At 41.9% G+C, this 26520-nt stretch overlaps 1 protein-coding gene across 4 annotated transcripts in view; it reads right to left on the minus strand.

The window, feature by feature from the left end:
- LOC115150497 (uncharacterized) overlaps nucleotides 1-26520 on the minus strand; it is a 78221-nt gene that overhangs the window by 2687 nt on the left and 49014 nt on the right. For all 4 annotated transcript variants that reach the window (XM_029693862.1, XM_029693861.1, XM_029693860.1 and 1 more), the window contains 31 exons: nucleotides 26067-26156; nucleotides 25641-25736; nucleotides 25376-25447; nucleotides 25208-25294; nucleotides 24761-24907; nucleotides 24467-24636; nucleotides 24201-24339; nucleotides 19998-20098; nucleotides 19650-19791; nucleotides 19204-19380; nucleotides 18818-18900; nucleotides 18391-18439; nucleotides 17861-17950; nucleotides 17436-17531; nucleotides 17171-17242; nucleotides 17003-17089; nucleotides 16556-16702; nucleotides 16262-16431; nucleotides 15996-16134; nucleotides 11793-11893; nucleotides 11413-11554; nucleotides 10974-11150; nucleotides 10588-10670; nucleotides 10175-10223; nucleotides 9750-9839; nucleotides 9325-9420; nucleotides 9060-9131; nucleotides 8881-8967; nucleotides 5522-5668; nucleotides 5297-5433; nucleotides 4899-5030 (listed from right to left, as the gene is read on the minus strand). In XM_029693862.1, the coding sequence (XP_029549722.1) occupies nucleotides 4899-5030; nucleotides 5297-5433; nucleotides 5522-5668; nucleotides 8881-8967; nucleotides 9060-9131; nucleotides 9325-9420; nucleotides 9750-9839; nucleotides 10175-10223; nucleotides 10588-10670; nucleotides 10974-11150; nucleotides 11413-11554; nucleotides 11793-11893; nucleotides 15996-16134; nucleotides 16262-16431; nucleotides 16556-16702; nucleotides 17003-17089; nucleotides 17171-17242; nucleotides 17436-17531; nucleotides 17861-17950; nucleotides 18391-18439; nucleotides 18818-18900; nucleotides 19204-19380; nucleotides 19650-19791; nucleotides 19998-20098; nucleotides 24201-24339; nucleotides 24467-24636; nucleotides 24761-24907; nucleotides 25208-25294; nucleotides 25376-25447; nucleotides 25641-25736; nucleotides 26067-26156 (3467 nt within the window). The remainder of the gene's footprint in view (nucleotides 1-4898; nucleotides 5031-5296; nucleotides 5434-5521; nucleotides 5669-8880; nucleotides 8968-9059; nucleotides 9132-9324; nucleotides 9421-9749; nucleotides 9840-10174; nucleotides 10224-10587; nucleotides 10671-10973; nucleotides 11151-11412; nucleotides 11555-11792; nucleotides 11894-15995; nucleotides 16135-16261; nucleotides 16432-16555; nucleotides 16703-17002; nucleotides 17090-17170; nucleotides 17243-17435; nucleotides 17532-17860; nucleotides 17951-18390; nucleotides 18440-18817; nucleotides 18901-19203; nucleotides 19381-19649; nucleotides 19792-19997; nucleotides 20099-24200; nucleotides 24340-24466; nucleotides 24637-24760; nucleotides 24908-25207; nucleotides 25295-25375; nucleotides 25448-25640; nucleotides 25737-26066; nucleotides 26157-26520) is intronic.

Consider the following 26520-nt stretch of genomic DNA (forward strand, 5'->3'; position numbering starts at 1 on the left):
AATGGTAGAGGGCTGCATTCTGTGTTACAAAGTTAGATTAAAATTGATTTAATTGTAAAAAAAATTTTTGTCAACAATCTACACAAAAAAACTAATGTCAAAGTGGAAGAAACGTTTTTTACAAATGTTAAAATTTATGAAAAATAAAACACTAATATATCTTGGTTAGGTAAGTATTCAACCTCCTGAGTCAATACATGTTACAATCACCATTGGCAGCGATTACAGCTGTGAATCTTTCAGGATAAGTGTAAGAGCTTTGCAAATTATTATTTTAAAAGTTCTTTAACCTGTCTGGGCTAGGGGGCAGTATTTTCACGGCCGGATGAAAAACGTACACAATTTAAACAGGTTACTACTCTGGCCTAGAAACTAGAATATGCATATTATTAGTAGATTTGGATAGAAAACACTCTGAAGTTTCTAAAACTGTTTGAATGGTGTCTGTGAGTATAACAGAACTCATATGGCAGGCAAAAACCGGAGAAAAAGTCAACCAGGAAGTGGAGGATCTGAGAATTGTAGTTATTCTTTCTAGTCCCTTTCGAAACGACAGTATCTGTGGGGTTACGTTGCACTTCCTAAGGCTTCCATAAGCCTTCAGAAAGTTGTTTCAGCCTTCACCTGTTACTGGGCAGATAATAGGAGCTCAGTTACTGAGTGGACTGCCTGTGGACAAAGGGATTGGATATGCGTGGTCACGCGAGCGCGCCGTTCCTTCTTTTTCTCCTTGAATGAATACGCTATTGTCCGGTTGGAATATTAACACAATTTTACGTTAAAAATACCATAAAGATTGATTTTAAACAGCGTTTGACATGCTTCTAAGTACAGTAATGGAACATTTAGACTTTTCGTCTCTGGTACCGCGCTCGCGCGTTATGTCTTTGCTCTGAACGCACGAACAAAACGGAGGTATTTGGACATAAATATGTATTATTTCGAACAATAACAACATTTCTTGTGGAAGTAGCAGTCCTGGGAGTGCATTCTGATGAAGATCAGCAAAGGTAAGGGAATATTTCTAATACTAATTCTGAGTTTAGGTTGCCTCGAACTTGGCGGGTGTCTGTATAGCTCTCTGTGATGGCTGAGCTTTGTAATCAGATTATTGAAAAATGTGCTTTCTCCGTAAAGCTATTTTAAAATCTGACAAAGTGGTTGCATCCAGGAGTAGTCTACCTATAATTCTTTAAATAATTGTTATATATTTTGTCAACGTTTATGATGAGTATTTTTGTAAATTGATGTGCACATTCACTGGAAGTTTTGGTGGGAATACATTTTCTGAACATCACGCGCCAATGTAAAATGCTGTTTTTGGATATAAATATGAACTTTATCGAACAAAACATACATGTATTGTGTAGCATAATGTCCTAGGAGTGTCATCTGATGAAGATCGTCAAAGGTTAGTGCTTCATTTAGCTGTGTTTTGGGTTTTATTGACACATGTCCTTGCTTGGAAAATGGCTGTGTGATTATTTTTGTCTATGTACTCTCCTAACATAATCTAATGTTTTGCTTTCGCTGTAAAGCCTTTTTGAAATCAGACAATGTGGTTACATCAAGGAGAAGTGTATCTTTAAAATGGTGTAAAATAGTTTGTATGTTTGAGAAAGTTGAATTATGACATTTTGTTGTTGTTTTTGAATTTGCCGCCCTGATATTTCACTGGCTGTGTCCTGCAGACGCTAGCGTCCCACGTAGCCCATAGAAGTTAAGCTCTGTCAACTTGGTCTGTCTGTCATTGCTAGACAGCCATTTTCAAGTCTTGCCATAGAGTTTCAAGACGATTTAAGTCAAAACTGTAACTAGACCACTCAGGAACATTCAATGTCATCTTGGTAAGCAACTCCAGGGTATATTTGGCCTTGTATTAGGTTATTGTCCTGCTGAAAGGTGAATTTGTCTCCCAGTGTCTGTTGGAAAGCAGAGTGAACCAGGTTTTCCTCTAGGATTTTGCCTGTGCTTAGCTCTATTCCGTTTTGTTTTATCATAAAAAAATCCCTAGTCCTTGCCGATGACAAGCACACCCATAACATGATCAAGCCACCACCATGCTTGGACATATGAAAAGTGGTACTCAGTGATGTGTTGTGTTGGATTTGCCCCAAACATACCGCTTTCGATTTAGGACATAAACTTAATTTCTTTGCCAAGTTTTTTGCAGTTTACTTTAGTATCTTATTGCAAACAGGATGCATGTTTTTGAATATTTGTATTCTGTACAGGCTTCCTTCTTTTCACTGTCACTTAGGTTAGTTTTGTGGAGTAACTACAATGTTTATCCATTCTCAGTTTTTTTCTATCACAGCCATTGTAACTGTTTTAAAGTCACCATTGACCTTATTGTGAAATCCCTGAGCGGTTTCCATCCTCTCCGGCAACTGAGTTAGAAAGGAGGCAGGTATCTTTGTAGTGACTGAGTGTATTGATACACCATCCAAAGTGTTATTAATAACTTCACAATGCTCAAAGGGCTATTCAATGTTTTTTTTGTAATCTACCAATAGGTGCCCTTCTTTGCGAGGCATTGGAAAACCTCCCTGGTCTTTGTGGTTGAATCTGTGTTTGAAAATAACTGCTCAACAGAGGGACCTTACAGATAATACAAAACTGTTCGCTGCTCTGGCACCCCAATGGTGGAACAAACTCCCTCACGACGCCAGGACAGCGGAGTCAATCACCACCTTCCGGAGACACCTGAAACCCCACCTCTTTAAGGAATACCTGGGATAGGATAAAGTAATCCTTCTAACCCCCCCCCAAAAAAGAAAAAGATATAGATGTACTATTGTAAAGTGGTTGTTCCACTGGATATCATAAGGTGAATGCACCAATTTGTAAGTCGCTCTGGATAAAAGCGTCTGCTAAATGACGTAAATGTAAAATGTAAAAATAATTATATGTGTGGGGTACATTGGTAGTCATTCAAAAATCATGTTAAACACTGTTATTGCACACAGAGTGAGTCCACGCAACTTATTATGACTTGTTAAGCACATTTTTACTCCTGAACGTATTTAGTCTTGCCATAACAAAGGGGTTGAGTACTTATGGACTCAAGACAATTCAGCTTTTCATTTTTAATTAATTACAAAAATTTCGAAAAACATAATTCCACTTTGACATTATGGGTTATTGTTCTTAGGCCAGTGACAACATATCTCAATGTAATCCATTTTCAACTCAGGCTGTCACATAATACATTCTCAAGGCACTGTTCTCAGCACTATTCTCTCACTCCTTGCACGTTGCCTTACATGAGCGCTGCTGAGGAGACAGCGAGAGAGAAGCCTTGGGTTACTGTTGATTGCAAAGATGAAGGCCTTTTTCATTGAAGTAAAACAAAAGTTAGAGAGTATGCCTATAGTGAAAAGCCTACAAGGGGAAAGTCCTTGTTGTAGTGGATAAAAATGAGAAGAACGTTGGTGTGTCCAAATGCAGGCTACTGTGCAATTCACTATGCAGGTAGGATGCAATTTGAAACTTTTTTAAAATTACATTTTTATTATTGTAGGCCTATTTACTATCTAAACCAATTCTTTAAATATACAAAACACGTTTTCATTGGATAAATTGTTTGATCTATCTTTTTAATTGTGTGCTCTATATTTAGTTTAAGATGGTTATTAATAGGCCTGTTGTAAAATAGATATCATTAGGCACTAGCCTTTCTTGGTAATTTCTGCAATATAAACGTTTCAACATTTTTTAGAAGGTTTAAACCAGTTTGCAAGTGTCACGCTCGTCGTACGAACTGGAAGCATACTCGGACCAATGTGCAGCGTGATCTGGGTTCCACATATTTAATTTAAGTGAAACGCACAAAACAATAAAGAATAAACGATACGTGAAGCTCAATCAGTGCTCATAGGCAACTACACAGAAACAAGATCCCACAGTGGGGAAATGGCTGCCTAAATATGATCCCCAATTAGAGACAACTATAAACAGCTGCCTCTGATTGGGAACCATACCAGGCCAACATAGAAACAGAACAACCTAGATACCCACCCTAGTCACACCCCGACCTAACCAACATAGAGAAAAAACAGGCTCTCTATGGTCAGAGCGTGACAGCAAGTGTTTTGCTTCATTCTGTTGAGCCATTTTCTTTGACCAAATTAAGTTCCAACTGTATAATATCCTGCTCGTATTTTCCTTGTAAACAATTGCTTGACTTACTATTTATTTTACCCTAATAAAGTTTAGAAACTTTTGTCAAGGTTTGGTGTGGCTATTAGCCTGTTATACTGCAGACCTATGATATGAAGGCAGTGTGTACTGGCGCTCCAACTGACTTCGACCGTTGATCTTGATCTTGGTGATGAAGAATGTTTTAGGCCTACCAGTTTTACTCCTATAATCTAACAACATAATGCTTATCTTTATGAAAAATATTCTGATAGAAAATTTACGAATTAGCGTCTTTCTGTACGCCTATATCTGTATAGCAGACGCAGTAGCCTATCTGACAAGGATAAAGAAAAGCATGTCGGTGTCGTAGCATGCCGCTGGCATATTTATCTCTATATCGTACAGCTGAACTGTGAGGTGGACAATTATTGTTTTAGGAAAGTAAAAACGAATAAAACAATAGGCTATATAGTTTGTATATGCTACACATTGAAACACAAGGAATTGTGTTTTGGCAATTTGTTACAGGCTGTTTTTAAGGACATGTAAATGTGGCTCATTTGGCCAATATCCATTGTTTATTGATGGCGCTGGCTGCGAGAGTGGACGCCCTGGGATATGCACCCAATGCATATCGATGAACGGTCAATTTCTCAAATGTCCGATAAATTAAAATCTTCCCAGTCGCTTGTCGGGCACCACATTTTCCTAACGGAAACCCTGACACACACGCCAATGCTGATAACATCACACACCTTTCATTATACTCTGGGTTGAGGTCTCTCTTCTTGATGCTTGTCTTCCTCTTGGTGGCCTTGTTTTTGTCTGGCAGCAGCATGAGGGAGACGTAGGTGTCTAGACCGTCTTTACTGGACGACTCCAGATCCCTATACACATAACATATGATCCATGGCCTTAAAAAGTGTTGACAATTGGTAAGGTAAGAGAAAGCGGTACAGTATGAGGATTCTTTTGAAAATGTATGATAGGGATATCATTACAGGAAGGGACCCCTTCTTTAGCAATGAGTTTAAAGCTATGCTATATGTAAGGGGCAGTAGTTTTTGCTGACCATCATGGCACCTAACTAACTCTGGGCTCTTGCTATATGACATGGTGGAGATATGAATGATGCAGACACTCAGACGCAAACCTGCAGGCGTGGACTGTGATGGTCAGTTTCTTCTTCTTTGAGGCATAGGAGAGAGACAGCTTCACCTGCCCACAGTTTCCTGCAGCACACGGAAGAATTCCATGACCTATCAGGTCCACCATTTTAGAGTCCAGAATCTGTTGAAAGATACATTTCGTAAGTAGTCATTTCAACAGAAAAACAATTGAGGATATAGAAGTGTGTGTGTGTGTGTGTGTGTCTCACCTTGAGTTCAGCCCTCAGTAGAATCTGACTGTCAGGTGAGGCTCCATCCAGACTCAGCCACTGATCCAGGACCAGATCTGGTTCTGAAAGCAGCTCTCTGACTGGTACTACCAGAGAGCCCATTGCCTGATCCCAAGCACTGGAGAGCTGCATGTAGAGAGATGGGCCATTGACAATAGACATACTTTAGTTTCTCAATCTGTAACATGGTGCAGTATGCTCACATTTTAGTCATTTCATCCTTTGTTAGTTTCAGTTATCAGTCAACTAAAACTGGACCATTTTTGTCTCGTTTTAGTCACAGCCATTTTAGTCACAGAATAGTCAGTGCATTTTTTTTCTACTACATAATGAATATTTAGGCTACCACTAACTTCCATCATGTGCACATTCAGATAGCCTTGTTCAACTAGGCCTACTATCCCCATGTTTTTAGAAATGTTAGCAAATTTGTTAGCAAATTTATTGAAAATGAAATACAGATATATCTAATTTACATAAGTATTCACACCCTCCAAACTGAGCTCAGGTGCATCCATCATTGGGTAATGGAAAAAATATGGAACTACCCAGACTCTGCCTATGCCTAGAGCTGGCCGTCCAACCAAACTGATCAACAATAACTATGACGAAAAACAACCTATTTTTCCTGACTAAAACTAAATTCAGCAAAAAAAGAAACGTTCTCTCACTGTCAACTGTGTTTATTTTCAGCAAACTTAACATGTGTAAATATTTGTATGAACATAAGATTCAACAACTGCGACATAAACTGAACAAGTTCCACAGACATGTGACTAACAGAAATGGAATAGGGAGGGGGGGTCAAAATCAAAAGTAATAGTCAGTATCTTGCCAGGGAGGTGACCAAGAACCTAATGACCACTCTGAAAGAACTACAGAATTCCTTGGCTGAGATGGGAGAACCTGCCAGAAGGACAAGTCTCTACAGCATTTCACCAATCTGAGCTTTATGGGAGAGTGGCCAGAAGGAAGCCACTCCTGAGAAAAAGGCACATGACCGCACACCTGCAGTTTGCAAAAAGGCACGTGAAAGACTGAGATAAGGCAAAAGATTATGTGGTCTGATGAGACAAAAATTTGACTCCTAATATTATTTTTCCCATAGGACTGTGCAACTGAAAGATGTCAATTCTGCCAATGAAAGAAAACTTGACTTGAATCAAACCTCAACTATACGGAACAAAATACAAACGCAACATGCAAAGCGTTGGTCCTATATTTCATGAGCTGAAATAAAAGATCCCAACAGTTTCCCATACACACAAAAACCTTATATTTCTCTCAAATTTGTTTACATCCCTGTTAGTGAGCATTTCTCCTTTGCCAAGATAATCCATCCACCAGACAGGTGTGGCATATCAAGAAGCTGATTAAACAGCATGATCATTACACAGGTGCATCTTGTGCTGGGGACAATAAAAGGCCACTCTAAAATGTGCAGTTTTGTCACAAAACACAATGCCACAGATCTTAAGTTTTTAGGGAGCGTGCAATTGTCATGCTGACAGCAGGATTGTCCACCTGAGCTGTTGCCAGAGAATGTAATGTTTATTTCTCTACCATCATCTTTCTCTCTCTCGTGCTGCGGTCCAAATGTCATGTGAAATAAAATGTCAGTCTCATGAAAAGTAATTTGTAATAGTTTTCCAGGGTATCTCGGCTTGTTATCGTCATAAACTCAGCAAAAAATGAAACGTCCCCTTTTCAGGACTCTTGTCTTTCAAAGATAATTCGTAAAAATACAAATAATTAAACAGATGTTCATTGTAAAGGGTTTAAACACTGTTTCCCATGCTTGTTCAATGAACCATAAACAATTAATGAACATGCACATGTGGAACGGTCGTTAAGACACTAACAGCTTACAGACAGTAGACTATTAAGGTCACAGTCATGAAAACTTAGGACATTAAAGAGGCCTTTCTACTGACTCTGAAAAACACAAAAAGAAAGATGCCCAGGGTCCCTGCTCATCTGTGTGAACGTGCCTTAGGCACGCTGCAAGGAGGCATGAGGACTGCAGATGTGGCCAGGGCAATAAATTGCAATGTCCGTACTGTGAGACGCCAAAGACAGCGCTACAGGGAGACAGGACAGACAGCTGATCGTCCTCGCAGTGGCAGACCACGTGTAACAACACCTGCACAGGACCGGTACATCCGAACATCACACCTGCGAGACAGGTACAGGATGGCAACAACTGCCCGAGTTACACCAGGAATGCACAATTCCTCCATCAGTGCTCAGACTGTCTGCAATAGGCTGAGAGAGGCTGGACTGAGGGCTTGTAGGCCTGTTGTAAGGCAGGTCCTCACCAGACATCACCGGCAACAACGCCGCCTATGGGCACAAACCCACCGTCGCTGGACCAGACAGGACTGGCAAAAAGTGCTCTTCACTGAGAAGTCGCGGTTTTGTCTCACCAGGGGTGATGGTCGGATTCGCGTTTATCGTCGAAGGATTGAGCGTTACACCGAGGCCTGTACTCTGGAGTGGGATCAATTTGGAGGTGGAGGGTCCGTCATGGTCTGGGGCGGTGTGTAACAGCATCATCGGACTGAGCTTGTTGTCATTGCAGGCAATCTCAATGCTGCGCGTTACAGAGAATACATCCTCCTCCCTCATGTGGTACCCTTCCTGCAGGCTCATCCTGACATGACCCTCCAGCATGACAATGCCACCAGCCATACTGCTCGTTCTGTGTGTGATTTCCTGCAAGACAGGAATGTCAGTGTTCTGCCATGGCCAGCGAAGAGCCCGGATCTCAATCCCATTCAGCACGTCTGGGACCTGTTGGATCGGAGGGTGAGGGCTAGGGCCATTCCCCCCCCAAAATGTCTGGAAACTTGCAGGTGCCTTGGTGGAAGAGTGGGGTAACATCTCACATAAAGAACTGGCAAATCTGGTGCAGTCCATGAGGAGGAGATGCACTGCAGTACTTAATGCAGCTGGTGGCCACACCTGATACTGACTGTTACTTTTGATTTTGACCCCCCCCTCCCTATTCCATTTCTGTTAGTCACATGTCAGTGGAACTTGTTCAGTTTATGTCTCAGTTGTTGAATCTTATGTTCATACAAATATTTACACATGTTAAGTTTGCTGAAAATAAACAGTTGACAGTGAGAGAACGTTTCTTTTTTTGCTGAGTTTAGTTTTAGTCAGGAAAAAATAGGTCGTTTTTCGTCATAGTTATTGTTGACAAGATTAACACTGATGTGCTGACTTGAACAACACTTAAACATGGGTGGACAATAAAGAAATCGTATTGTGTTTTAAATCAGTAATAAAACAGGAAGCAAAGTGCTTGCAATCACAAATAAACAACCTCTCACCTTCACTATGAGCATCTCTTCTTTGGGATCATGAACCAGGAAGTAGAAAGCCTCATCCCACTGGGGAGAGTTGGTGCGATCACACACCTTCAGAGAGATCGAGGAGATAGGGAAAGGAGATGTTATTTGGTCAATCTAAGACAAATTACAAGCATGATCTTGTGAGATGAGAATCTCACCTTGGTTCTATATGTTGTCTCCCCCAGAACAAGCTCAGCTCCAGCCTTTGGCTCCTTCCCACTCTTTTTCAACTAGAAACACACAGAGACCACACAATACAACAGTCAAAACCAAACACTGATTGTGAACAACTAGACAAAATAAACCATCAACATCTGTGCATAACCCATATCACAGCTGCAAAACTAGACAACAACGCATAGTCAGAGTTCAAACGTTCAAAGTGGCACAGTGTCTGAGGTGAAGAGGTTTATGGTGACTCACAGGCAGTGAGTGGGCTCTGTCCATGTAGACGAAGAGCAGAGCAGCAGAGGGAACAGCCTTGTTCTGGTAGGACTGGAGAGACTGCAGCTGCAGCACCTGGAACATGGGGAGAAAAGAGTTAAAATGACATCTTTCAACCTAATGCTGTGCTATTTAATTGTTAAGTGGGGTGGGGGGGATCCCTAATAAATACAAATACAAAAGCCTCATATGAGTTATGTAATTTGAGTCAACTGCATTCTGGATGCAGGAAGACTTCCTTCTTATGTAAACAGTATGAATATGTCATAGGATGATTGTATGAGAGAGAGCAATAGGGGGAGGCAAGAGAGGGTTAAATCAAACTCTGTGAAAGAAAAGACAATAACAGGGAAAGAGAGAGATGGGGAGGCAGAAGAAACTGAAACTGGAAGAATATAACTTACCTGATCCAGTCTGTCTGGTTGTGATACTGTTGGTACCCACTCCAGTACCAGGTGAACACGACCTGACTTCACATCATTCAGAGTGTACCACTGGAACAGAAACACACATCATTCAGAGTGTACCACTGGAACAGAAACACACATCATTCAGAGTGTACCACTGAAACAGAAACACACATCATTCAGAGTGTACCACTGAAACAGAAACACACATCATTCAGAGTGTACCACTGGAACAGAAACACACATCATTCAGAGTGTACCACTGGAACAGAAACACACATCATTCAGAGTGTACCACTGGAACAGAAACACACATCATTCAGAGTCAATCTGGAAAATAAAGTGAAGCTGTGACAACAGTAATGACCTCACATGGAAGTCAGGCTAGAGAGAGAAGTAAATATCTCAATACACTGACTCACCTGGTCTGTGTACTGGGAACTGATGACATCACTCAGCCTAATCATAAACCTGCACGCACGCGCACACACACACACACAACAGATGCTTTGGCAACTCTCCAAAAAGGCATTGTATTCTTTTGACCATTTATATATTTCATATGTGAAAGTAGAAAAGTAGAACAATATCCTACATTTCAACCATTTAGTCCACCATGAGACTCAAATGCATGAAAGTGTAAGTCTTATCTTGTGTGCATCCCAAATAGCACCATATTCCATATTTAGTGCACTACTTTTGACTAGGGACCATAGAACTCTGGTCAAAAGTTGTGCACGATATAGGGAATAGGGTGCCCTTGGGGACGTATTCCTTAACTATCAATAGCAGGTTACTGATTAAACGGTGTATAGTTGGGCCAGTCACAACACACCTTCCCAGGAAGTCATCAGCATCCATGTCTTTATCATACAGCTCTACCTGGACCTCCTGACCAGCCTGGGGGGTCAGCACCGTCTGGGGAAACACACATACGTCAGGGAAGATCAATAACAACAAAACTACACGTAAATAATACTATTACATGTTATTAAGGCAGAAAGGTAGCTAAGGCATACACTTCTAGATGTCTCAGATATATTCTTACATGAGAGAAGCCATCCAAATACAGTAATTGTACAAAAGATCAAAAGTCTGTCCTAACACGCATTACTTTGACTTTCTTCAGTACAGCACAATCCATTTTATCGCTCATCTAAATGGGCACAAAGTTCAACAGCCGACAGAGATTAATTGAATAAACTACAAGTCCCTCCATACCTCAAACATCTCGTTCCAGGTTGGGTTGAGGTTCTCCTTGATCACATGACTCTTAAACTTGACCCCTCCGATGTTGATCTTGACATAGGGGTCACTCTTGCCCTTCTTCAGGCCCCCCATCAGCTTATCCATGGCAACCAGATCCTGGGCCTCCAGTACATGGATTCTCAGCACCCCCTACAGGACAAACAACAGAACTGCAGTGGCACACTATAAAACATTTTTTACATTTTAGTCATTTAGCAGACGCTCTTATCCAGAGCAAGTTACAGTAGTGAATGCATACATTTAATTTAATTTCATGCATTTTTTTTTTTAAGGCATTCTATCATTCTCAAAATACAAACAATATAAGGTCTTGAGATATTTTTTATTCAATTTGAACTTTTGTTCTTGGTAGTATAAAGCATTTTTATAGTCCCTACAGTAAAGCACCCACCTCAGTGCCAAAACGTGGGTGAGGGGTAGTGTGAGGAGGGCGTGTTTCAGGGATGACATCAGGCATGGCCTCAGCTTCCTCAGGTACAGACACAGAAGGAAGGCTAGACACTGTAGCTCTGGCAATGTCCTCTGTAACAGATCTGAATATTCACACACACACACACACACACACACACACACACACACACACACACACACACACACACACACACACACACACACACACACACACACACACACACACACACACACACACACACACACACACACACACACACACACACACAGCATGTTGATAGTTGCTTCACCACACTGAAGATTATCAATGTGTCAGTGTACATGCAAAGCTCTCTGGATGTGTTGTTGAATGGAGCTCACCCTGCCGTTGGCCTGTTCCAGGGTTGGAGCTCCTCAGTGTCTGCTGTGACTGACAGTTGGGTGATGGTGATAGGTTCCTCAGGTTCTTCTGGCTCCTCTTTCTGTTGGTCAAAAACACATTCCAATGCTTACACCTGCAATCAATGCTTTTCCCCTGCAATGCAATTCCTATCAAAACCAATTATAACATGTCTCATGAATACATTATTTTGTTGTTGTTATTTAGCAGATGCTCTTATCCAGAGCGACTTCTTAGGGTTAAGTGCCTTGCTTAAGGGCACATCAACAGATATTTCACCTAGTCATTTCAGGGCTTCGAACCAGCGACCTATCGGTTACTGACCCAACGCTCTTAACTGCTAGGTTACCTGCCGCTAGGCTAACTGTTAACAAAGAAATAAAATCTTGCATAATTTGGTAATCTGCGTGATTAACTACTGGGTCTACAGTGAGGGAAAAAAGTATTTGATCCCCTGCTGATTTTGTACGTTTGCCCACTGACAAAGAAATTATCAGTCTAACATTTTAATGGTAGGTTTATTTGAACAGTGAGAGACAGAACAACAAAAGAATCCAGAAAAACGCATGTCAAAAATTGTATAAAGTGATTTGCATTTTAATGAGAGAAATAAGTATTTGACCCCCTCTGCAAAACATGACTTAGTACTTGGGTGGCAAAACCCAAGTACTAAAACCCAAGTACACCAAGGGTGGCAAAACCCTTGTTGGCAATCACAGAGGTCAGACGTTTCTTGTAGTTGGCCACCAGGTTTGCACACATCTCAGGAGGGATTTTGTCCCACTCCTCTTTGCAGATCTTCTCCAAGACATTAAGGTTTCGAGGCTGACGTTTGGCAACTCGAACCTTCAGCTCCCTCCACAGATTTTCTATGGGATTAAGGTCTGGAGACTGGCTAGGCCACTCCAGGACCTTAATGTGCTTCTTCTTGAGCCACTCCTTTGTTGCCTTGGCCGTGTGTTTTGGGTCATTGTCATGCTGGAATACCCATCCACGACCCATTTTCAATGCCCTGGCTGAGGGAAGGAGGTTCTCACCCAAGATTTGACGGTACATGGCCCTGTCCATCGTCCCTTTGATGCGGTGAAGTTGTCCTGTCCCCTTAGCAGAAAAACACCCACAAAGCTTAATGTTTCCACCTCCTTGTTTGACGGTGGGGATGGTGTTCTTGGGGTCATAGGCAGCATTCCTCCTCCTCCAAACACGGCGAGTTGAGTTGATGCCAAAGAGCTCCATTTTGGTCTCATCTGACCACAACACTTTCACCCAGTTGTCCTCTGAATCATTCAGATGTTCATTGGCAAACTTCAGACGGGCATGTATATGTGCTTTCTTGAGCAGGGGGACCTTGCGGGCGCTGCAGGATTTCAGTTCTTCACGGCGTAGTGTGTTACCAATTGTTTTTTTGGTGACTATGGTCCCAGCTGCCTTGAGATCATTGACAAGATCCTCCTGTGTAGTTCGGGGCTGATTCCTCACCATTCTCATGATCATTGCAACTCCACGAGGTGAGATCTTGCATGGAGCTCCAGGCCAAGGGAGATTGAGTTATTTTGTGTTTCTTCCATTTGCGAATAATCGCACCAACTGTTGTCACCTTCTCACCAAGCTGCTTGGCGATGGTCTTGTAGCCCATTCCAGCCTTGTGTACGTCTACAATATTGTCCCTGACATCATTGGAGAGCTCATTGGTCTTGGCCATGGTGGAGATTTTGGAATCTGATTGATTGATTGATTGCTTCTGTGGACAGGTGTCTTTTATGCAGGTAACAAACTGAGATTAGTAGCACTCCCTTTAAGAGTGTGCTCCTAATCTCAGCTCGTTACCTGTATAAAAGACACCTGGGAGCCAGAAATCTTTCTGATTGAGAGGGGGTCAAATTCTTTTTTCCCTCATTAAAATGCAAATCAATTTATAACATTTATTACATGTGTTTTTCTGGATTTTTTTGTTGTTCTGTCTCTCACTGTTCAAATTAACCTACCATTAAAATTATAGACGGATCATTTCTTTGTCAGTGGGCAAACGTACAAAATCAGCAGGGGATCAAATAATTTTTTCCCTCACTGTATATGTGTTAGAAATGGAGTGATCTGGCAGTTTGCGAAGTCCACACTAGAGGTCGACCGATTATGATTTTTCAACGCCGATACCGATTATTGGAGGGCCAAAAAAAGGCTGCTACAGATTAATCGGCCGATTTTTATTTATTTATTTGTAATAATGACAATTACAACAATACTGAATGAACACTTATTTTAACTTAATATAATACATCAATAAAATCAATTTAGCCTCAAATAAATAATGAAACATGTTCAATTTGGTTTAAATAATGCAAAAACAAAGTGTTGGAGAAGAAAGTAAAAGTGTAATATGTGCCATGTAAGAAAGCTAACGTTTAAGTTCCTTGCTCAGAACATGGGAACATATGAAAGCTGGTGGTTCCTTTTAACATGAGTCTTCAATATTCCCAGGTAAGAAGTTTTAGGTTGTAGTTATTATAGGAATTATTGGACTATTTCTCTCTATACGATTTGTATTTCATATACCTTTGACTATTGGATGTTCTTATAGGCACTTTAGTATTGCCAGTGTAACAGTATAGCTTCTGTCCCTCTACTCGCTCCTACCTGGGCTCGAACCAGGAACACATCGACAACAGCCACCCTCGAAGCAGCGTTACCCATGCAGAGCAAGGGGAACAACTACTCTAAGTCTCAGAGCGAGTGATGTTTGAAACGCTTTTAGCGCGCACCCCCTAACTAGCTAGCCATTTCACATCGGTTACACCAGCCTAATCTTGGGAGTTGACAGGCTTGAAGTCATAAACAGCGCAATGCATGGCGAAGAGCTGCTGACAAAACTCATGAAAGTGCTGTTTGAATGAATGCTTACGAGCCTGCTGGTGCCTACCACCGCTCAGTCAGACTGCTCTATCAAATCATAGACTTAATTATAATATAATAAACACACAGAAATACGAGCCTTAGGTCATTAATATGGTCGAATCCAGAAACAATCATCTCGAAAACAAACGTTTTTTTCTTTCAGTGAAATACGGAACCGGTCCGTATTTTATCTAACAGGTGGCATCCCTCAGTCTAAATATTCCTGTTACATTGCACAACCTTCAATGGAATGTCATAATTACGTAAAATTTGGGCAAATTAGTTCACAACGAGCCAGGCAATGAACGCAAGAGCAGTGACACAATTTCATGTTAGCAGGCAATATTAACTAAATATGCAGGTTCAAAAATATATACTTGTGTATTGATTTTAAAGAAAGGCATTGATGTTTATGGTTAGGTACATTGGTGCAACGATAGTGCTTTTTTCACAAATGCGCTTGTTAAATCATCACCCGTTTGTCGAAGTAGGCTGTGATTCGATGAGAAATTAACAGGCACCGCATCGATTATATGCAACGCAGGACACGTTAAATAAACTAGTAATATCATCAACAATGTGTAGTTAACTAGTGATTATGTTAAGATTGACAGTTTTTATAAGATAAGTTTAATGCTAGCTAGCAACTTACCTTGGCTTCTTGCTGCCCTCGCGTAACAGGTAGTCACCCTGCCATGCAGGCTCCTCGTGGAGTGCAATGTAAGGCAGGTGGTTAGAGCGTTGGACTAGTAACCAGAAGGTTGCAAAAACGAATCCCCGAATCCCCCCTGAACAAGGCAGTTAACCCCTGTTCCTAGGCTGTCATTGAAAATAAGAATGCGTTCTTAATCTGACTTGCCTAGTTAAATAAATGTGTAAAATAATAATAATAATAAATAACAAATTAGTTGAATCGGCAAATCGGTGGCCAAAAATACCAATTACCGATTGTTATGAAAACTTGAAATCGGCCCTAATTAATCGGCCATTCCGATTAATCGGTCGACCTCTAGTCCACACCCTTGCAAAAGGAAACTCAGCCAAAGCCCCCCCATCCCCCTTCCAATTCCATGTGGGCAAACGCGTGAAGCACTCGAAGTAAAGCTGTTTAAGCACCGCCTTCGCCAAATCCTGATATGTCCAAATAACCAGTGACAAAAACCCAAAGACTGGAACTGCTGCTGCTCATTATCTTACATATACCATTATGTCTAAACAGATTTCTCGGTCTGCATGCAGAATCTGCCCACGAGGGATTACGCATACAGAGGCATCCACATACTGTATCTCACCTCAGTATCAAAGCTGGGGTCAGGGGTGGTGTGTGTGGGGAGTGTCTCAGGAGGGCTGGGGTCTTCTTTAGGGACCTCAAAGACAACCTCTGCTTCCTCAGGTTCAGAGATAGAGGGTTGGCTGGAGACTACAACATCTCTGAAAACACATAGAGAGCCATATACTTAAGGGTTTTATAATTTGCATACACTGCATACTTTTGCAATAAATGTATAACTGCAATTGAACTATTTTAATATTGGGAGGGGCCAAGCCAAAAACTCACTCCTCAGTGGGCACCACACTGTGTTGCTTCTCCCCATTGGTTGCAGTAACTGGCTGCTCAATGGTGATTTGTTCCTTCTCCTCACTGTAACTCCCACTCATAATAATTTCTGGACCTGAGACAGAGCCTTGTGGTACCCTAACACCCTCAGTCATCTTCGAGTTCAGGATCTGTGAACAAAAACATGGCGAGTGCAGTTAAAGTTCATCATGTGGCGCTTTGTATAGGCTGTGCACATTTTGTCCCTCACTCCAAAACATTGATTGTTAGTACATGTTTGTGAGTGTGTTTCACCTTAAGCTCAGCCCTCAGTAGAATCTGACTGTCAGGTGAGGCTCCATCCAGACTCAGCCACTGATCCAGGACCAGATCTGGTTCTGACAGCAGCTCTCTGACTGGTAGCACCAGAGAACCCATCGCCTGATCCCAAGCACTGGAGAGCTAGAGAAAGATAAATAAAGAGTGAATTACACTGAACATGAACATAAAGGCAACATGTAAAGTGTTGGTCCCATGTTTCATGAGCTGAAATAAAAGAGCCCAGAAATGTTCCATACGCACAAAAAGCTTACTTCTCTCAAATTGTGTGCACAAATTGGTTTATATCCCTGTTGGGAGATTTGTGTGGATGAATTGCATTTAACAGTGACTGTGCAAGATGTTTACAGTGAGTGACATTATGTTTCCATTAAACACTATCCATGTTTAGATCCGCCATCCTGAAGCAGACCGAACTCTCACCTTCACTATGAGAATCTCCTCTCTGGGGTCACGAACCAGGAAGTAGAAAGCCTCTTCCCATTGGGGGGAGTTGGTACGATCACATACCTTCAGAGAGACAGAGAAGTTGACTTTCACGGCAGATCCTGTAACAAGTCATGCATTTCAGCTCTAAGGATACTGTCTCACCTTGGTTCTATATGTTGTCTCCCCCAGAACAAGCTCAGCTCCAGCCTTTGGCTCCTTCCCACTCTTTTTCAACTAGAAACACACAGAGACCACACAATACAACAGTCAAAACCAAACACTGATTGTGAACAACTAGACAAAATAAACCATCAACATCTGTGCATAACCCATATCACAGCTGCAAAACTAGACAACAACGCATAGTCAGAGTTCAAACGTTCAAAGTGGCACAGTGTCTGAGGTGAAGAGGTTTATGGTGACTCACAGGCAGTGAGTGGGCTCTGTCCATGTAGACGAAGAGCAGAGCAGCAGAGGGAACAGCCTTGTTCTGGTAGGACTGGAGAGACTGCAGCTGCAGCACCTGGAACATGGGGAGAAAAGAGTTAAAATGACATCTTTCAACCTAATGCTGTGCTATTTAATTGTTAAGTGGGGTGGGGGGGATCCCTAATAAATACAAATACAAAAGCCTCATATGAGTTATGTAATTTGAGTCAACTGCATTCTGGAAGCAGGAAGACTTCCTTCTTATGTAAACAGTATGAATATGTCATAGGATGATTGTATGAGAGAGAGCAATAGGGGGAGGCAAGAGAGGGTTAAATCAAACTCTGTGAAAGAAAAGACAATAACAGGGAAAGAGAGAGATGGGGAGGCAGAAGAAACTGAAACTGGAAGAATATAACTTACCTGATCCAGTCTGTCTGGTTGTGATACTGTTGGTACCCACTCCAGTACCAGGTGAACACGACCTGACTTCACATCATTCAGAGTGTACCACTGGAACAGAAACACACATCATTCAGAGTGTACCACTGGAACAGAAACACACATCATTCAGAGTGTACCACTGGAACAGAAACACACATCATTCAGAGTGTACCACTGAAACAGAAACACACATCATTCAGAGTGTACCACTGGAACAGAAACACACATCATTCAGAGTGTACCACTGGAACAGAAACACACATCATTCAGAGTGTACCACTGGAACAGAAACACACATCATTCAGAGTGTACCACTGGAACAGAAACACACATCATTCAGAGTGTACCACTGGAACAGAAACACACATCATTCAGAGTGTACCACTGGAACAGAAACACACATCATTCAGAGTGAATCTGGAAAATAAAGTGAAGCTGTGACAACAGTAATGACCTCACATGGAAGTCAGGCTAGAAAGAGAAGTAAATATCTCAATACACTGACTCACCTGGTCTGTGTACTGGGAACTGATGACATCACTCAGCCTAATCATAAACCTGCACGCACGCGCACACACACACACACACACACACACACACAACAGATGCTTTGGCAACTCTCCAAAAAGGCATTGTATTCTTTTGACCATTTATATATTTCATATGTGAAAGTAGAAAAGTAGAACAATATCCTACATTTCAACCATTTAGTCCACCATGAGACTCAAATGCATGAAAGTGTAAGTCTTATCTTGTGTGCATCCCAAATAGCACCATATTCCATATTTAGTGCACTACTTTTGACTAGGGACCATAGAACTCTGGTCAAAAGTTGTGCACGATATAGGGAATAGGGTGCCCTTGGGGACGTATTCCTTAACTATCAATAGCAGGTTACTGATTAAACGGTGTATAGTTGGGCCAGTCACAACACACCTTCCCAGGAAGTCATCAGCATCCATGTCTTTATCATACAGCTCTACCTGGACCTCCTGACCAGCCTGGGGGGTCAGCACCGTCTGGGGAAACACACATACGTCAGGGAAGATCAATAACAACAAAACTACACGTAAATAATACTATTACATGTTATTAAGGCAGAAAGGTAGCTAAGGCATACACTTCTAGATGTCTCAGATATATTCTTACATGAGAGAAGCCATCCAAATACAGTAATTGTACAAAAGATCAAAAGTCTGTCCTAACACGCATTACTTTGACTTTCTTCAGTACAGCACAATCCATTTTATCGCTCATCTAAATGGGCACAAAGTTCAACAGCCGACAGAGATTAATTGAATAAACTACAAGTCCCTCCATACCTCAAACATCTCGTTCCAGGTTGGGTTGAGGTTCTCCTTGATCACATGACTCTTAAACTTGACCCCTCCGATGTTGATCTTGACATAGGGGTCACTCTTGCCCTTCTTCAGGCCCCCCATCAGCTTATCCATGGCAACCAGATCCTGGGCCTCCAGTACATGGATTCTCAGCACCCCCTACAGGACAAACAACAGAACTGCAGTGGCACACTATAAAACATTTTTTACATTTACATTTTAGTCATTTAGCAGACGCTCTTATCCAGAGCAAGTTACAGTAGTGAATGCATACATTTAATTTAATTTCATGCATTTTTTTTTTTTAAGGCATTCTATCATTCTCAAAATACAAACAATATAAGGTCTTGAGATATTTTTTATTCAATTTGAACTTTTGTTCTTGGTAGTATAAAGCATTTTTATAGTCCCTACAGTAAAGCACCCACCTCAGTGCCAAAACGTGGGTGAGGGGTAGTGTGAGGAGGGCGTGTTTCAGGGATGACATCAGGCATGGCCTCAGCTTCCTCAGGTACAGACACAGAAGGAAGGCTAGACACTGTAGCTCTGGCAATGTCCTCTGTAACAGATCTGAATATTCACACACACACACACACACACACACACACACACACACACACACACACACACACACACACACACACACACACACACACACACACACACACACACACACACACACACAGCATGTTGATAGTTGCTTCACCACACTGAAGATTATCAATGTGTCAGTGTACATGCAAAGCTCTCTGGATGTGTTGTTGAATGGAGCTCACCCTGCCGTTGGCCTGTTCCAGGGTTGGAGCTCCTCAGTGTCTGCTGTGACTGACAGTTGGGTGATGGTGATAGGTTCCTCAGGTTCTTCTGGCTCCTCTTTCTGTTGGTCAAAAACACATTCCAATGCTTACACCTGCAATCAATGCTTTTCCCCTGCAATGCAATTCCTATCAAAACCAATTATAACATGTCTCATGAATACATTATTTTGTTGTTGTTATTTAGCAGATGCTCTTATCCAGAGCGACTTCTTAGGGTTAAGTGCCTTGCTTAAGGGCACATCAACAGATATTTCACCTAGTCATTTCAGGGCTTCGAACCAGCGACCTATCGGTTACTGACCCAACGCTCTTAACTGCTAGGTTACCTGCCGCTAGGCTAACTGTTAACAAAGAAATAAAATCTTGCATAATTTGGTAATCTGCGTGATTAACTACTGGGTCTACAGTGAGGGAAAAAAGTATTTGATCCCCTGCTGATTTTGTACGTTTGCCCACTGACAAAGAAATTATCAGTCTAACATTTTAATGGTAGGTTTATTTGAACAGTGAGAGACAGAACAACAAAAGAATCCAGAAAAACGCATGTCAAAAATTGTATAAAGTGATTTGCATTTTAATGAGAGAAATAAGTATTTGACCCCCTCTGCAAAACATGACTTAGTACTTGGGTGGCAAAACCCAAGTACTAAAACCCAAGTACACCAAGGGTGGCAAAACCCTTGTTGGCAATCACAGAGGTCAGACGTTTCTTGTAGTTGGCCACCAGGTTTGCACACATCTCAGGAGGGATTTTGTCCCACTCCTCTTTGCAGATCTTCTCCAAGACATTAAGGTTTCGAGGCTGACGTTTGGCAACTCGAACCTTCAGCTCCCTCCACAGATTTTCTATGGGATTAAGGTCTGGAGACTGGCTAGGCCACTCCAGGACCTTAATGTGCTTCTTCTTGAGCCACTCCTTTGTTGCCTTGGCCGTGTGTTTTGGGTCATTGTCATGCTGGAATACCCATCCACGACCCATTTTCAATGCCCTGGCTGAGGGAAGGAGGTTCTCACCCAAGATTTGACGGTACATGGCCCTGTCCATCGTCCCTTTGATGCGGTGAAGTTGTCCTGTCCCCTTAGCAGAAAAACACCCACAAAGCTTAATGTTTCCACCTCCTTGTTTGACGGTGGGGATGGTGTTCTTGGGGTCATAGGCAGCATTCCTCCTCCTCCAAACACGGCGAGTTGAGTTGATGCCAAAGAGCTCCATTTTGGTCTCATCTGACCACAACACTTTCACCCAGTTGTCCTCTGAATCATTCAGATGTTCATTGGCAAACTTCAGACGGGCATGTATATGTGCTTTCTTGAGCAGGGGGACCTTGCGGGCGCTGCAGGATTTCAGTTCTTCACGGCGTAGTGTGTTACCAATTGTTTTTTTGGTGACTATGGTCCCAGCTGCCTTGAGATCATTGACAAGATCCTCCTGTGTAGTTCGGGGCTGATTCCTCACCATTCTCATGATCATTGCAACTCCACGAGGTGAGATCTTGCATGGAGCTCCAGGCCAAGGGAGATTGAGTTATTTTGTGTTTCTTCCATTTGCGAATAATCGCACCAACTGTTGTCACCTTCTCACCAAGCTGCTTGGCGATGGTCTTGTAGCCCATTCCAGCCTTGTGTACGTCTACAATATTGTCCCTGACATCATTGGAGAGCTCATTGGTCTTGGCCATGGTGGAGATTTTGGAATCTGATTGATTGATTGATTGCTTCTGTGGACAGGTGTCTTTTATGCAGGTAACAAACTGAGATTAGTAGCACTCCCTTTAAGAGTGTGCTCCTAATCTCAGCTCGTTACCTGTATAAAAGACACCTGGGAGCCAGAAATCTTTCTGATTGAGAGGGGGTCAAATTCTTTTTTCCCTCATTAAAATGCAAATCAATTTATAACATTTATTACATGTGTTTTTCTGGATTTTTTTGTTGTTCTGTCTCTCACTGTTCAAATTAACCTACCATTAAAATTATAGACGGATCATTTCTTTGTCAGTGGGCAAACGTACAAAATCAGCAGGGGATCAAATAATTTTTTCCCTCACTGTATATGTGTTAGAAATGGAGTGATCTGGCAGTTTGCGAAGTCCACACTAGAGGTCGACCGATTATGATTTTTCAACGCCGATACCGATTATTGGAGGGCCAAAAAAAGGCTGCTACAGATTAATCGGCCGATTTTTATTTATTTATTTGTAATAATGACAATTACAACAATACTGAATGAACACTTATTTTAACTTAATATAATACATCAATAAAATCAATTTAGCCTCAAATAAATAATGAAACATGTTCAATTTGGTTTAAATAATGCAAAAACAAAGTGTTGGAGAAGAAAGTAAAAGTGTAATATGTGCCATGTAAGAAAGCTAACGTTTAAGTTCCTTGCTCAGAACATGGGAACATATGAAAGCTGGTGGTTCCTTTTAACATGAGTCTTCAATATTCCCAGGTAAGAAGTTTTAGGTTGTAGTTATTATAGGAATTATTGGACTATTTCTCTCTATACGATTTGTATTTCATATACCTTTGACTATTGGATGTTCTTATAGGCACTTTAGTATTGCCAGTGTAACAGTATAGCTTCTGTCCCTCTCCTCGCTCCTACCTGGGCTCGAACCAGGAACACATCGACAACAGCCACCCTCGAAGCAGCGTTACCCATGCAGAGCAAGGGGAACAACTACTCTAAGTCTCAGAGCGAGTGATGTTTGAAACGCTTTTAGCGCGCACCCCCTAACTAGCTAGCCATTTCACATCGGTTACACCAGCCTAATCTTGGGAGTTGACAGGCTTGAAGTCATAAACAGCGCAATGCATGGCGAAGAGCTGCTGACAAAACTCATGAAAGTGCTGTTTGAATGAATGCTTACGAGCCTGCTGGTGCCTACCACCGCTCAGTCAGACTGCTCTATCAAATCATAGACTTAATTATAATATAATAAACACACAGAAATACGAGCCTTAGGTCATTAATATGGTCGAATCCAGAAACAATCATCTCGAAAACAAACGTTTTTTTCTTTCAGTGAAATACGGAACCGGTCCGTATTTTATCTAACAGGTGGCATCCCTCAGTCTAAATATTCCTGTTACATTGCACAACCTTCAATGGAATGTCATAATTACGTAAAATTTGGGCAAATTAGTTCACAACGAGCCAGGCAATGAACGCAAGAGCAGTGACACAATTTCATGTTAGCAGGCAATATTAACTAAATATGCAGGTTCAAAAATATATACTTGTGTATTGATTTTAAAGAAAGGCATTGATGTTTATGGTTAGGTACATTGGTGCAACGATAGTGCTTTTTTCACAAATGCGCTTGTTAAATCATCACCCGTTTGTCGAAGTAGGCTGTGATTCGATGAGAAATTAACAGGCACCGCATCGATTATATGCAACGCAGGACACGTTAAATAAACTAGTAATATCATCAACAATGTGTAGTTAACTAGTGATTATGTTAAGATTGACAGTTTTTATAAGATAAGTTTAATGCTAGCTAGCAACTTACCTTGGCTTCTTGCTGCCCTCGCGTAACAGGTAGTCACCCTGCCATGCAGGCTCCTCGTGGAGTGCAATGTAAGGCAGGTGGTTAGAGCGTTGGACTAGTAACCAGAAGGTTGCAAAAACGAATCCCCGAATCCCCCCTGAACAAGGCAGTTAACCCCTGTTCCTAGGCTGTCATTGAAAATAAGAATGCGTTCTTAATCTGACTTGCCTAGTTAAATAAATGTGTAAAATAATAATAATAATAAATAACAAATTAGTTGAATCGGCAAATCGGTGGCCAAAAATACCAATTACCGATTGTTATGAAAACTTGAAATCGGCCCTAATTAATCGGCCATTCCGATTAATCGGTCGACCTCTAGTCCACACCCTTGCAAAAGGAAACTCAGCCAAAGCCCCCCCATCCCCCTTCCAATTCCATGTGGGCAAACGCGTGAAGCACTCAAAGTAAAGCTGTTTAAGCACCGCCTTCGCCAAATCCTGATATGTCCAAATAACCAGTGACAAAAACCCAAAGACTGGAACTGCTGCTGCTCATTATCTTACATATACCATTATGTCTAAACAGATTTCTCGGTCTGCATGCAGAATCTGCCCACGAGGGATTACGCATACAGAGGCATCCACATACTGTATCTCACCTCAGTATCAAAGCTGGGGTCAGGGGTGGTGTGTGTGGGGAGTGTCTCAGGAGGGCTGGGGTCTTCTTTAGGGACCTCAAAGACAACCTCTGCTTCCTCAGGTTCAGAGATAGAGGGTTGGCTGGAGACTACAACATCTCTGAAAACACATAGAGAGCCATATACTTAAGGGTTTTATAATTTGCATACACTGCATACTTTTGCAATAAATGTATAACTGCAATTGAACTATTTTAATATTGGGAGGGGCCAAGCCAAAAACTCACTCCTCAGTGGGCACCACACTGTGTTGCTTCTCCCCATTGGTTGCAGTAACTGGCTGCTCAATGGTGATTTGTTCCTTCTCCTCACTGTAACTCCCACTCATAATAATTTCTGGACCTGAGACAGAGCCTTGTGGTACCCTAACACCCTCAGTCATCTTCGAGTTCAGGATCTGTGAACAAAAACATGGCGAGTGCAGTTAAAGTTCATCATGTGGCGCTTTGTATAGGCTGTGCACATTTTGTCCCTCACTCCAAAACATTGATTGTTAGTACATGTTTGTGAGTGTGTTTCACCTTAAGCTCAGCCCTCAGTAGAATCTGACTGTCAGGTGAGGCTCCATCCAGACTCAGCCACTGATCCAGGACCAGATCTGGTTCTGACAGCAGCTCTCTGACTGGTAGCACCAGAGAACCCATCGCCTGATCCCAAGCACTGGAGAGCTAGAGAAAGATAAATAAAGAGTGAATTACACTGAACATGAACATAAAGGCAACATGTAAAGTGTTGGTCCCATGTTTCATGAGCTGAAATAAAAGAGCCCAGAAATGTTCCATACGCACAAAAAGCTTACTTCTCTCAAATTGTGTGCACAAATTGGTTTATATCCCTGTTGGGAGATTTGTGTGGATGAATTGCATTTAACAGTGACTGTGCAAGATGTTTACAGTGAGTGACATTATGTTTCCATTAAACACTATCCATGTTTAGATCCGCCATCCTGAAGCAGACCGAACTCTCACCTTCACTATGAGAATCTCCTCTCTGGGGTCACGAACCAGGAAGTAGAAAGCCTCTTCCCATTGGGGGGAGTTGGTACGATCACATACCTTCAGAGAGACAGAGAAGTTGACTTTCACGGCAGATCCTGTAACAAGTCATGCATTTCAGCTCTAAGGATACTGTCTCACCTTGGTTCTATATGTTGTCTCCCCCAGAACAAGCTCAGCTCCAGCCTTTGGCTCCTTCCCACTCTTTTTCAACTAGAAACACACAGAGACCACACAATACAACAGTCAAAACCAAACACTGATTGTGAACAACTAGACAAAATAAACCATCAACATCTGTGCATAACCCATATCACAGCTGCAAAACTAGACAACAACGCATAGTCAGAGTTCAAACGTTCAAAGTGGCACAGTGTCTGAGGTGAAGAGGTTTATGGTGACTCACAGGCAGTGAGTGGGCTCTGTCCATGTAGACGAAGAGCAGAGCAGCAGAGGGAACAGCCTTGTTCTGGTAGGACTGGAGAGACTGCAGCTGCAGCACCTGGAACATGGGGAGAAAAGAGTTAAAATGACATCTTTCAACCTAATGCTGTGCTATTTAATTGTTAAGTGGGGTGGGGGGGGATCCCTAATAAATACAAATACAAAAGCCTCATATGAGTTATGTAATTTGAGTCAACTGCATTCTGGATGCAGGAAGACTTCCTTCTTATGTAAACAGTATGAATATGTCATAGGATGATTGTATGAGAGAGAGCAATAGGGGGAGGCAAGAGAGGGTTAAATCAAACTCTGTGAAAGAAAAGACAATAACAGGGAAAGAGAGAGATGGGGAGGCAGAAGAAACTGAAACTGGAAGAATATAACTTACCTGATCCAGTCTGTCTGGTTGTGATACTGTTGGTACCCACTCCAGTACCAGGTGAACACGACCTGACTTCACATCATTCAGAGTGTACCACTGGAACAGAAACACACATCATTCAGAGTGTACCACTGAAACAGAAACACACATCATTCAGAGTGTACCACTGAAACAGAAACACACATCATTCAGAGTGTACCACTGGAACAGAAACACACATCATTCAGAGTGTACCACTGAAACAGAAACACACATCATTCAGAGTGTACCACTGGAACAGAAACACACATCATTCAGAGTGTACCACTGGAACAGAAACACACATCATTCAGAGTGTACCACTGAAACAGAAACACACATCATTCAGAGTGTACCACTGGAACAGAAACACACATCATTCAGAGTGTACCACTGGAACAGAAACACACATCATTCAGAGTGTACCACTGGAACAGAAACA

This window comes from Salmo trutta, chromosome 16, assembly GCF_901001165.1.
Source record: "Salmo trutta chromosome 16, fSalTru1.1, whole genome shotgun sequence".
NCBI classification, from domain to species: domain Eukaryota; kingdom Metazoa; phylum Chordata; class Actinopteri; order Salmoniformes; family Salmonidae; genus Salmo; species Salmo trutta.